This window comes from Artemia franciscana, chromosome 10 (assembly GCF_032884065.1).
Source record: "Artemia franciscana chromosome 10, ASM3288406v1, whole genome shotgun sequence".
NCBI lineage: Eukaryota > Metazoa > Arthropoda > Branchiopoda > Anostraca > Artemiidae > Artemia > Artemia franciscana.
Window position 1 is genome coordinate 27708872 of NC_088872.1, and position 14203 is coordinate 27723074.

At 35.8% G+C, this 14203-nt stretch overlaps 1 protein-coding gene across 2 annotated transcripts in view; it reads left to right on the forward strand.

Moving 5' to 3' along the window:
• The window catches only part of LOC136032015 (tribbles homolog 3-like), an 86086-nt gene that overhangs the window by 22943 nt on the left and 48940 nt on the right, over positions 1–14203 (forward strand). For both annotated transcript variants that reach the window (XM_065712086.1, XM_065712085.1), the window contains exons 2-3: positions 3019–3663; positions 10633–10925. In XM_065712086.1, coding sequence (XP_065568158.1) covers positions 3409–3663; positions 10633–10925 — 548 coding nt within the window. In that variant the 5' untranslated portion in view covers positions 3019–3408. The remainder of the gene's footprint in view (positions 1–3018; positions 3664–10632; positions 10926–14203) is intronic.

Genomic DNA, 14203 nt, shown 5'->3' on the forward strand with positions numbered 1-14203 from the left:
CATGGTCGGAGGGCTGGCAAATATTTTAAAGAGTGTCTCACAAAATCTCAGGTCCAGCGCACGAGCCCTTGGCGAGCGATTGAAATCGCGACACATGGGAAAAGATTTAAGAAGGACGAGAAACACCTCATCACTCATCAGTCTCTACTCAGGTCAGAAAGGAAAGACATAACTCTTGGCAAAGAAGATAAAGCAGCCAAGAAAAAAACTTAAATCGAAAAGGATTTCTTTTCTTAGGATGGTGAGCAAGGAGTATCATTTATCTGGTAAACTAAATTATGACATTTAATATACCTCTATTGATGCCTCCCAATGTTAAGATTCACCTAAAGTTACAACTCGCCTTGTCCAATTTCATTTTGAGAAAAACACTTGATCCAGCATCCGAAATATTTCTGACAATAATTTCTGGGGGAAATGAAATACATTTTCAGTCTTTCCTCATGAAATGAGTCAATCTATTTTCCTCAATGTGCTTCACGATTGCATTCAATTCATGTTGAAGTCTGGATATATACATTATATTTACTTTTGCTGCGAAACATAATTGTTCTTCTAACTTACATTTATTCAATGATATAACATATCTACCGAATATCTCATCCCACTCACATGCTAGCCGACAATGCTTTCCAATTTCAACTGGTACGTTGGGGGCTCGTTTCTTCACAACATCACTGTCAACTCCTTCGAGTTGCAGTACTGTAAAACCACTCATTTTTAAAATAATTAGAACTTTCTTCGAACTTGAATCAATGTAAACTAATCTAATGTCTATGTAGAACTGTGGTACTAAGTAACCTACCATCAAACTTTTATACCAATGATCATGTGATGATCTCCAGATGGGCACCTTGCGCCTTGCTGTTTGTATCCAAAGGCCCATTTCACCCAGAAATAACCGCTGGCAAGCGTTTCCTGGAAATATCGCTGGAAAGCTGAGATAGCGCCATATGTATTCCTGTGCTTGTACCAATTGAACGGTTTCACCGAGAAAACATGCATGTTATGTTTCCAGAAAATGTCATGGCTCTCCTAGAAGTTTAGCTGGATACGAGGGACTAGCAACTTCAATAGTACATTGGGATTGGGTACTGGTAGTACCCATTGACGGGAAACGAAGGGTTAGCAACTCCTATAGAACACCGGGATAGGGCCCCGATAGTCCCCTTCTTTGCCATACTACTTCCCTGCTATATGAAGTGCCTCTAGGAAAAAATAAAATAAAAAATAATACATTGAAGCCTTACGGCTGTATACTATATGCACCCCTATAGCGTTGCCTCTGATTTAACCTAGGCATATGTAGAACTTTTAGATAAAAAAAAAACTTTCGTTTTTCTAGAGTCCCATATCAAAAGATTAATCCATGCATGCATGTATAATCGTATATAATATATATCCTGGCTTGTGCCTTATGCACTGTTACATGATTGCATTTGGTTTAATTATAAATTTCTTTTCGTCATTTTTAACCAAGCAAAGGGAATAACTTTACAGTTGGTCGAGCCCAAGTTTACAGTATGTTAACGACTAAATTTCAAAGTTGTAACTGAACTTTTATAAAAATATTGCTGATGAAATAAAATGGCAAAAAATCAACTGGATTAATCTCTCTGTTCAAATCGGTTATGCAATAACACTATATGCACAATCGGTGCATACGAATTTTGTCGACCAGGTATCTCTCGAATCTGATCAACTATTGTTTCTGAGACAGAACAAAGAGAATAATTTTGGGTTTTCATTTACTGTCAGTTAAATTTTCACTGGAGCGTCCCTTATGAATTTACGCTTCGCATACTATAGAATCTTGGCTCGACAAAAGCTCAGTGAGAATTCAAAGCTGAAAGGAAAACCAAGACCAATAATTCCTGCCTTTTCTACTAAACGGGTTTAACAGTGGTCAGAAAAGGGCACGGGGATACTGACAGCCCTCCAATCACATTTGGTCCTAAGATTGGCACTAGAACTTTAAGTTTCCGGTCGAAGAGTCCCTTCCCCAAGTTTTCACCACCACGACTTTTATACAAAATGGCAAGTCAAAGAAAGAAAAAAAACAACCAAAAGCCTAATATAACAGCACGGGAGGCACACGGCTCTTTACTAAAGTAAACGCCAGTGCGCTAACTGATCAAAATTTAATTGTAATATTTACGTAACCGTAATGATAATAGTGACCGTATTGTTTGTGAGCATGGATGCCAGCCTTGCTTAGGCTTTGCCAGTCTGGATAAAAATCAGCTAAAACTATTTTTACCATTGCTTTTTTCAAGTTTGGCTAATTCTTACATAATTTTCACCCTACTGGACGAACTTTTGATGCTTCTTTAGATATATACAATTTTTACAAGCATGGGTGTCGAAAACCAGCTGAACGTGACAATGCTGGTGGTAAAGACTCATTCGCGATGAGATTCTACTAATACAAAGATTTAGCTAGCATTAATTTAAGCCAATCATATTTTTCATAAAAATTTTCTGCCCATTTGAAAACCCTATGAGAAATCTTATAGGCTCAAATTAGCAATTAGTAAAACCAAATTCGACATGGCGAAACCTCATTGTGAATAGGCCTTAAATGCTGAAAAGTTTTTGTAGAATTTTGGAGATGCGGAAAACAAATTTCTTTTTCAAAGTCTCGACTAACTGCTATGGTATCACTGAGTGTCGATGTTTTCGGTATAGTATGAACTATCTCGCAATGCAATCTGGGGAGTCGCTATGCATCAATATCTTTTTCGATTTTATTTGGGAGATATTGAATGGATAGACGCCTACAAGACTTAAACTTTGTTTAGGTAGTTCTATGATATTGTGCTGTTTACATTGCCTTTGAAATTATTATTGACTAAAACATCATCGTTTTTCTTGCCAATTTCCCACTGTTTAATGTTGGTCAACAAAGAAACAGTCTTGCGTTGAATATTTGGTTTCTTTCTTGCCTGAATTATTGCGTAAAACTTAGCTCCTCTCCTTTTTAATGTAGACTGTTACTTATCCTTGAATTTTTTACAGAGAGCATTTCTAGAACAGTTGGTGTTTAGTTCTCCGAGGCAGAACGAAGTTTAAGTTATTTAAAGGAAATCTGTACTTCGTTCAAATAATCAAATTAAGGATATATGACGCTGATAACAGTTTGCAAAGAATTAAGGAAGTATCAAATACGACTCAACTTGTTTTCTGTGCTGGCTGCAAAATATAAGAAATGAAGTTTTTCCATATGAAAAATCGTGCTGCTGGTGGAAGATAAGCTACTAGAATATGTGTTCTTACATTGCAGTTTGCTTCGTCTTGGCTGCTAGAAAAAATATAATCATTTAGTTTGTGATGTATACTGTTTTATGATACAGGTCCAAGTTTAAGGAGGGAAAAGCACACGTATAAAAAGTTTTTGTTGATTTAATAATGTCCGATAGAAGAAATAATAGATTCGGACCTTTTCGACGGCGGAGGAGACTAAGACTAGCTCCAACATTTGGTCCTCCCGAGTTGAATCGGAATGAAGAAGCTGAACCGCCACAACCAGTGCCAGTCCCGGCCATTGAAAATAGTGATAAACCCCAATTAATTTCTGATCGGTATATCCTTTTGGAGAATGTAGAAGGCACTAAACTTCGAAAAGCATTGGATATTATCACCAAGAAAGAATATTCTTGCTCTGTAAGGTTTCATTTTTAATAGGCTATTTAGTTGATTTTCGAATTGTGACTGATTGATTGGGTCTGAGATGACCAATTCTTTCCAAAAGAAGGATAGATAACTGTACGTTTTCAATCCAGTTTTTTATTTTTATTGCCTTGCTAACTCAATATTTTTCTCCTAGCTAATTAATACGGTGTTGAAAGGGTACTACCACAATAATTTCATTATTAATTACTAGGCTAAAACAATGATTGCTCACATTTTACAAAGAAACAGCATCATAGGTACCTCCAGAAATTTATTGAATGTTTTGAAAGTTTACAGAATTCTCTTTTGGGAGGGGGATGATGTAAAGCAGTTTTATTTGTAATGAAATCTTTACAAATCTTTTACTCCGATGCTATTTTCGAGGACTTTAGACTTTTTTTTTTAAAAACTCCTATTTTTTTATTTAATATTTTACCTATTAATTTAATTTAAAAATTAGTTACCACTGCTAAATCAGCTACGAATGGCAGGTTTTTTCTCACTAGACAGTTTCTTTTTAAACGTAGCCTATTTTTGAAATTTGGGTACTATAGGCCGTTTTGAGCCGCTTTGAAGCCCTCAAAATGAAATATCTCCGGAAGCAATTATTATATTTGTAAAGAGCATAAAATTAATACCATTGCATATTTTATTATCTGTTCTTTTTAAATATCATGGTAGTTCTTCTGCAGTGCACCTCATCCCTTTTGATAGTCCCAGATAGCCCTAGGAATATATAAAAAAAAAACAAAAGAAAACACTGAAATAATGAAATTTTTGCTTTATAATGTGCAGAATGTTTCTATTTATTAGATTGTCATGTTTCCGTTGTCATCCACTTTGAAAATCAGTACAAATAATATTTGTTGGCCTATTCAAATTGCAATCAATGACAGGTTAAACTGGATATATTGAGAGGTGATACTGGTGATCCGCTAATATCCAGAGGTGAACTCTGGATACTGAGAAATTTATTGTTAGGACTATATGGGGCCATCAGGGGATTGAGTGCGGATGGCATTGTTCAGGGGGCAGATCTAGAGTAAAATCATGGGGGGAGGGGCAGTGTGACAAGGGTGCCAATGAGCGAGATCTTGGGGAGGGGTAATGTGACAAAGGTGCCAATAATTCACCAATTTGATAAATTTATTCTTAAAAGGAGTGAAAAAAAAAAAAAAAACAGGGAAAGAGGGCACCAGAAAAAATCCGACCCCCTGGATCTGCCAGTGGCACTGTTAGAAAAGCAGCCATTGGAAGAACAAAAATTAATGGATTGAAACGTACTAATTACTTCATTAGCGTGTTTCCTTTAGAACTGGTCAATGACTACATTGATACTGATTGCATAGATGACATATCCATGCTGGTATGAGTTTCAACAAAAATCTTTTTACCTTAATTTTGGGCTTTCTTTCTCTTTTTATTTGCTCTGATTTTTTAGCTGGATTTCTAGCAATATCAAGGTTTTTTTTTCCAAATTTAAGAGATAGATTTTAAAGCTTTTTGAACTTTTTATACCATATTAAAAGCGTTTCATCTAGAATTTTACCAAGGTTTTTTCTTTTGTTCGATGAAGAACAAAACCTGATTTTTAGATAGATATGGAGAGGCACGATGATAGGATTTCTTCGAAAATTTGGGGATAGTGGAAGAACTGCTGCTGGCCAATACTAACCAGATTTCTTGGAACGTGCGAGTCTCTGTTGTGTACTCCACAGTTGATACCAGACTGATCTTTTCAGAATGACTCGCGTGTCCGATCTTGGATATTTGTATGGGGGGGGGGTTGCATCTAAGGGGCCAAAGAGCCACGCCCGGCTACAATTGAAAAAAAACTATCTGCGGAATTTTTATATGGTCTGTGTTAAAACTATTGGCTAACTTTAAAATTTGTATCTTAACTTGAAATTCTCCTTGCTATACACAACAATAACTGGCTTTCTGGAGTTTTTGTTATGTTTTCATTAGCTCTTTAATTCGATTAGTTTTAAAATGAGTTTTAGCTTTCTAAGATCTTATAAAATTAGCTATTGTCAATGCAGCTGGTAATGCCAAGGATTTGCTTTAAAATCAGTATGTTTTTTTTTCTTCAGTGCTTTATGACTTTTTGATTTCTAAAGTAAAATTTAATTCTTTTTTGCTTGATTTTTTAATGGAAGTTAAATGGTATACTACAAATTACTGATATCATGGCTGATGAGAAACTATGGAGATCCATATAGATTCAGTCAGTTATTTTCTGCAGGCTGTGCAATTCTGCCAGCTCATAAAACAACATTCTTGTTTTTTCGGTACTTACGTGTTATAGCGACCTTACTTTGTTCTTGATCTGTAATGAAAAAGGTTTTCTGTGTCCACTCGGAGATTATGAGCTTAGTATGAGCGAGAAAAAACTTGGTTAGGTATTTTATGTAATGCGTCCTGAGCGGCCTGGTGTCCATAATTTTATGTACGTTGTTTCTGTAATTTTGTTGTTAGAGTATTATATTTTCATCATATTTTGGTATATTTCAGTAGGATTAATCTAACTTTTCTTATTTTGTGTGGTCGCTATAGCACGAAGTACCGTTTTTTCATCGGTGGATTTTTTGTCTTTTTGGAAAGTACTAGTTCTGTACAATAGCGCAAATGCTGGAAAATATCGTCTGTCAGGTTATTTTCCCGAGTCTTATAGGTAAATAAACCGCGCTGTTTGCTATAAATTATAAAAGCACTGTAAATCAATGACTTAAATTAAATACAAATCCACACTATTCTTTTTTTTTTGGTACAACCGTGTTTATCCTTAATTGCGCACCTGTTATGAGCGTGAATTAATTTCAAGTCTATAGGGGAAGCACAGCTTCATAAAACTTAATTAGACTAGGACAGGGGTGCCAAAATATGATGACTGTAATTTCAGATCATTCTTTTGCACTTAATCTGGGGTGCTGCAAACGAATGTCAAAAACAAAATGGAGGGACTGTCCCCGTCTCTGTGCAGGTAGGATTATCAGTATTGCAGAATTCCAAATTTAGGGCACAAGTTGCTATCCAAATCATGATTAAAAGTGTCTTAATTGTTATTCAATTCAAGTCTTACACCTAATTCTATTGACGGGAAACATCTCCATTTTGCCTGTTCGCTAACTCAGCTGTTCACAAGACTTGATTGGAACAGTAAGTACTGATAAGTAAATTTGTAAATAATCCGAAATAGGCTGAAAATCAAAACACAATTTTGTGTGTGTGTTATTGGGGCTTTAATATCTTTACTTTATTGTCATTCACATTTTAATTTATTATAATTAATACACACTACTGTTATTGTGCACGTACTTAATTTTTATTTCCCATTATCATTCTGTTCCATAGAAAACCGCGGTTAAATCGCCCGCGAGTAATCGAGATGACTGCTTGTTGGAAATTCATGTCATGAGGTGTCTAGGCATGTCTTCGTGTCTAGTTTGGACATTGCAAAGGAAATTTTTTCGCTTATGAGAATTTGGACGCTATTATAAACTGAGTACTTGCTAGTGCCAAGTTCTGAAATTTTCAAGTTTGGGTAATCATACACTTTTTCGTGGAAGGAATATCCTGAAAATCGGAATAAAAGTATTTTCTTGGTGTGGTGGTATCTTTGACGCTTTTTGGCCACTAAACATAATTCTTATTTGGAATGTGCAGCAATACATTTTTTTTCCCAGTCATAAATCTAATTTGATATTCCAAGTTTGAAATTCAAATGCTCTTTGGCTCTTAATTTAATGCTCCTAAGCTAACTGTCCCTGTTCAGTAAGGTAACATTAGTTTGCTGTAACTAGGGCGGTGTTTTAACACCGGAGATTAATTTATAGCAGAGGCTCTGGACCTAGCTTAGCGCCTCCTGATCACGCCAAAATTCCTAGCATAGACTCATAAACTCAAGTTATGTAAAACATCGAGTAAGATAATTAGAGGCTGTGTCTTTTCCTTTCTTTTTAAGACCCCTTATAGTCTACTTAGTAAAAAACCGTCTTACCCTCCAAGAGGCTCTCAATATTTCGGGGGGGGGGGTAGTAGTGCCAACTTTGGAAACCTATGGTGTAAAGTTGGATGGAAGAATTACGATCTATGGACCATATAGTTATTTTGCGTTAAAAGTCTACTTTGGATGGTATATTAACATATAGAATATAGTATCAGAGGCATCGCTCTAGCACATGACACGAATCCTGTTTTTTAATTGTAGGATTTTAGTGCATATGATTGGCTGACAGTAAATGGTCTTAATACGACAAGATTTAATGGTTTTCACAGGTCTCCTGCCTCATCACATTGCATAATGTTTTCCATTCTAAACCTAGCATCAATTTTGGACAAGAGTTACTTATTCCAGGTGAAAAGTTTATTCGTACTGCAGCTACATGGAAGTAACTTTTTGTTCAACTTAGAAGGGGTCCTAAGTTTCTTAGCCTTTGGCTCCTGGAGCTGAAACTATGCGTGCCTTCGATAAGCTGAACCTAACCTAACATAGCCTGAAAAAAAATTAACTCATAAGCTACCTTTGGCGGAGAGAAAGAAAACGGTCGGTTTTAGGTTTAAGTTATTACATGGATTGAATGTGCAGTTTCTAGAAGAAAACCATCAACACAATATTTTATTGTTCTCTCAATATGTTCAACCTCAAACCTATCTTGTGTTAACTACCAGCAGTAGCTGATGAGCATGTTCTTGTCCCATCTTCCTTGATATTTGTGCCCCACGTCTTTGAAGTTTTCGTAAAACCTTTCATCCCGTTCTGTGCTGACTGATCGTAAGTTTTCAGGGACCAAGTCCAAATATGAGTGAAAGAAATGGGTTTTGACAATCACCGAGTGACTACGCTGAAAATTTGTCTAAAATTTTCACAGCAATTGCTTTATATTCAGGATTCTCGCATTTTTCCAGAAATTTACCTGTGATGTCTATGCAGCAAGCATTTTCCCTTGCGAAAGGAATTGATATCTAATCGCTCTTGATTCCTAGTTGTTTTTAGTCTGCGTCTTTGCTATTGGTGCTAGAGGGTGCTAGATTTCAATATAGCATAACTTTTCCAGCTAACCATACCTTCCTATCTTTTGTATAAAATACAAATGGTTAAGGTTTATAAAACATAAATTCAACCATGAAAATTAAGGAGTATTCTTTTCTTTAATCTCTGTCAGAGAAGTAATAGAGCAACAGGAGAAATAAGCCTTCTAAAGGTCAGACTGAGATTTGCACTATACTGAAAACGATTTGTTTTTCGAGTATCATGTTTTATTTGTCTTGATATCAGCAAAAACAAAAGAAAAAAAAAATGATATTTTAAGGCTAACCAAGGCTTACAAATAAGCGAGGTGCTACCTATCTCCTTCCCTCCCTGTTAAAACCATTAAACGGCTTGATTGTCAATTGTATTTCAGTGAAAGAAATATGTTCGAACAATTTAAAACACAATAAAAAAAGAAAGAAAAAGCCATAATAACCAAGATAAAACAGTTATTGGCAACGGGTTGTAAGTAAGAAGTGACTCTGGCAAATGGTAACCGAAACTTAAAAAAACAGAATTTTCGTAACAGTTAATATATAAAAGAATTGGGTTTTTATGCTAATTCCAAATATATAAAATTTGTGAAGTTTAGTGTTACCATTCAAGAGCTACGAGGCTGAGAAAATTTGCCTGATTATCGATAAAAGGGGGAAATACCCCTCAAAGTCAAGAGATCTGAATGACAATCAAACTAGTAGATTTAGTATATCAGAGAATTAATATTGTTAAATGTTATTAATTGAAGTTTGACTCTTTCTCTCAATTCTACTTTATAAAACAGTAAATGACTTTAGCGGGGCGTTGAGGAGGGAACAGCCCCTTTCATACACGGAGTAATTTCTGTTCGTTTTAAGTTTTAATATCGCTCCTTACTTTCAGTTAAAAAAACTTGTTTTTTTAATTAAATTTCTGAACGTTTTCGAATTAATGCATGTTTGATTTTGGCTCTCCGAAAATGAATAATTAAAAAAAAAATGGCGCATTAAATTTTTTTTTTTTGCTAAATGGCTTCTCTTAGTTTTGATCAGACGATTTTAGAAAAAAGGTAGGGGAGGAGGCTTAGTTCCCCTCCAATTTTTCGGGTACTTAAAAAGGCAACTAGAATTTTTAATTTCCAACGAACGTTTTTATTAGTAAAATATATACATAACTTACAAATTAACTTACGTAACGAACTTCTATATTCGTATATTTCTATTATGTATATGAGAGGGTTTGGCCCCTCGTTAATACCTCGGTCTTTACACTAAAGCTTTAGTTTTGTCCCAATTCTTTAAGAATGTTCCCTGAATCACAAAGGCTGTAGAATAAATAGTTGAAATTACTAAAAATACTTTAGCGTAAAGTGCGAGGTATTTAGGAGGAGATGGACCCCCCATGTGCGTAATAATCTCTGTTGTTTTAAGTTTTAATGCTGGTCCTTACTTTCAGTTGAAAAAATTTTTTTCGTATTAATTTTTTTATAGTTTTTTTTTTTAAATAATTCTAGAAAATCCTGCGCCCCCTTTTGACCTGAAATACATTCTGCCGCAACTCACATCTCTAAATTCATGACAATTATTTCCATTTTACTTTATATTTTACCAGTGTCTGGAGGTCTACTGATAATTTTACTCAGTAGCGTCAATCAAGGAGAAGTGGCAGGGATCTGTGCCCCCGAGGTCCCCCAGATTTTGAAAATTCCTTTTTATGGGTATTTTCATTTAAAAAAACGCCTTTTTATTTTTTCATTGAGTAAACTGAGCAAAAATTGTCTCCTAGATATTGAAAAATATATTTGCTTATTCTTATTGGTTTATTCTACCTTTTCGGTCAAGACTGAAGGGATTTTTCACAATGCCACGATTTTTTATAATCTCATGGTACTGGGTGTCTTTTTTTAGCTAAAGCTCTTGATAACAAAACTATCTTAACTTAATATTCTTCAGGTTTTGAACCGACAGATAGGAGCAACAGTTTTAGAAGCCCACTTTCGACTCCAGTCATCTGAATTTGTCGCTCAGCCTACCGAAATTATCACTGCTGGATCCGAGGAGTTCATATTTTACCCTAAAAATCACGGTGACATTCATGCATACGTCCGAGACCATCTAATTCGTGACGAAGATCAGGCCCAGATGATTATACGACAAATTGTTGGTGCTGTTGCCGACTGTCATTCCGCTGGGATTGTGCTAACTGATCTAAAAATGCGTCGCTTCGTTTTCGCTAATGCGAAAAAGTAAGTTTCTTTTTGTCTATTTCTTTATTTTTCTACCATCGTAATCACGCTCTTACATAAAGTTGAATCGAAGCTTACATAGCGTCCCAGCAAGGAAGATTCGGTTTGCAGTTATAGACGAACGACGGGCTTAGAAATTGGAAGAAATTTTTTTCGAAAGTCCACCACCATCTAGTAAATCGTTGTTTTAAATCGTTAAGTTTATAAATTTTAACTTGAAGTTAACTTCATTTAATGCTAGTTGGTATAATCTCAAATACCATCCTTTTGTTTTTCTTTTATGAAATTTTAATTTTGATCGAATTTTAATTTACTAAACATGCAGCCTGGACTAGACTGAAAAAAGTCTCCCGCGATCTGGCTCATAGGTGGGGAAAGGTTTTGCGGGTTTTCTAGAATCTTTTAACTATTACATTTACCAGTTGGGGTTGTTGGATCTTAGCCAAAGCTGGTGGGGAACAAGAACTAGTGTATTATTTAAGCCTTTCGAGCATCAGGAATCAATTTGGTCCCTGTGCAGGAGGAACAGGGGGATCTTTTTATCTACCAAAAGGAGTTGACAGATCTCGATCAAACATGGGGAAGTAAGAGTGAATATCCTACTTTTGCTGTTCGGGTATTCACATCCGGTGCTAGGTGTATCCCCCCCCCCTCCGTAACTTATCCCCACTGAAAATACCCCCTTGACAAGTCCCTCCTGAAAAATCCTATTCAGATGTAAAATTGAGCAGCCAAAGGGAAAATCACATAATTCAAAAGAATAAGGAAAAGAGTATAATTGTTCACTAGCTATTATGAAGAAGCAGAGGTGGGTCGTTTTGTAGTTGGGGGGAGAATGCCAGATGCCTAAAAGCGCATTTCAAATTATATCTATCTTGGTTCCCAGGAATATTTCTGGTCTACTCCTTTATTGATGGAAAAACCTTCTGCTACACGCCTAAGTGGACGATAACCAATGCTTTTTTTTGGCAAACAAGGTTTGATGACTTTTGAAGACTTAATTTTCTTAAACTATTGCTTTCTTATTTGGGATTATATTCATCATTTTTTTATTTGTCATACTTTCTCTTTGGTTGCTCCGTTTTATAGGTGGGGGGATTTTCAGCGGGGGAATTTTCAAGGGAGCTATAGCCTATGCTGGACCTTTCCGCACCTGGTCTTACCTCTGTCAAAGAAGAACAAAATGTTCCGCAAATTCTTGTTATTCCATCTTCCACCACAACAGGTTGTTGGATATTAGTCAAACTCAATAAGAAGTAATAGGCTACTCTCTGCTGTTTATGGTTGGCATCTGATTTTACCTTTGGGAAGAATGGAGAGGAGGGATCTATATTATAAACCATTACATCTTCTAGAAAAGGTTGTTGAGTTTCACCAAAACTTGGTAGAAATTGAGAATTAATTTCACGGTGTACCCTTTGTGGTCTGGATTTTTTTTGGTAGAAGGAGGAGGTCCCTAAGTTAATGTCATTGGGATACCTACCAAAAGAGTTTGGTGGGTCTTGACAAAATTTGATGAACTGTAGGTGCTATTGGGCTTGTTGTGTCTTTGGAGAAGAGAAACTGGGACCAATATAGCCTGTGTGGGGAAAGAAGGGTCCCCCATTTCTATTCATTAACATATCTACCAAAAAGGGGCTATTGGATAACTACAATAACCTGTCAAACGTAAATGATAATGAAATAGCTACAGGGAATCCGATTCCCATTTGATTTCTGTGGGGGAGGATGGAAAGGGCCCGAAGTTCTTGCCTTAACCATATGTACCAGAAAAGTGTCAGATCCGAACTAAACTTGGTGCAGAATAAAACCTGGGCTTGCAGCTGTCTTTCTAGTGCCTATACCAGCTCAATGGAAATAAGAGGCAATAAGATACTGTCAAATAAATTGTTGCACAAGTCTGACTCACGGGCTGTAGTTGCTAGCAAATATTTAACAAGGTAGGCCATGGAAAGTCTATATATCAATTTATGTGTAGTATTGCTCATGTAGCCGACTTGAAATATGTTTCACAATACCGATGGAACATTGTCATGCGTTCTCTCCTTCTTTCAGTTCTACAGTTTGTTACCCTCCGCCATTAGTAAATGACATCTTTTACTTTTTTTTCATTTAGTCGGGCATCTAGTCCATTGACTCTGCAGTATTCTGCAGTCCTTACGCGCTTGCTTGTACTTTTCGTCCAGCTCTTCTGTTCTCTTTGTTTTACGACCCCTCCCTCTCTTTCTAGTTCACTGTTTAACTTACAGCGACATCTGTTTATAGATAATTAAACTCTTTTCTAAGTAAGGCGATGAGAGTGAGTGTGGTAAGCAACAATTACAGACATTAGCTTGCAGAGCTGGTAAAGGCAAAGGCAGCTAAAAGATGGTGCAGGTTAAGTTATAATAGAAGAACAGTGTGGTTTTATGAAGGAGAATGAATATGTCGGGAATGTTCACTCTCAGCTTAATAATTTAAAAGTGTAAAAATCACGAGACCAATTAGTCGTTAGTTATATAGATTATGAACAGGCATTTGATTCAGCTGATAGAAAAGCTCTGGTGAAAGTCATGGCCTTTTGTTGTATGCCAGTTGAGTATATTAAAGTAATTGGAGTATCTACGAGAGTAAAAATGTCGAGGTTGGAAGTGAGGATAGTAGTAGATTTGGTTTGGAATCATGGGTTAAGCACGGTTATGTCATATTCCTGTTTATATGGATTATTTCTGTTGAATGACGAACACGGTCAAGACTGTGGGAAATCATGGAATTGAATAGGAAGATGGAACTCTTCTAGACTTTGGTTATTTATTTATTTAATATTAACACAACGCAGAAAGCTTTTGCATGTCGCGCATAAATACAAATATAATAAAGCACTTAGAGTATCTAGATAGATATATAGTTAGATTTATTTTCCATATAACAGTAAAATAATTACACAACAATCTATAAATCCCTACAAGGCTCCATGGCCTGTTGGAGGGGGATTATAAAAAGATCACATAAATATTAAACATTTAAAATCTTTACGTTTTAACATATAAACATAACATTAACATTTAAACATATAAACATACACATTTAAACTCTTAGCATGTAAAGCATTTGCTTCATAAAATGAAAAAAAAACGAAAAAATACAAAGAGAGTTCACTAAATAAGCTTTATCAAACCTTGCAATGAAGCAGAACATCTATTAATATAATAATAATAAATGGATAGCATTGTATGCGTCAAGGAACAATTAATTTACGAGATTTACGAGTCTTTTGAAGGTGCCAAACGAGTGGCATT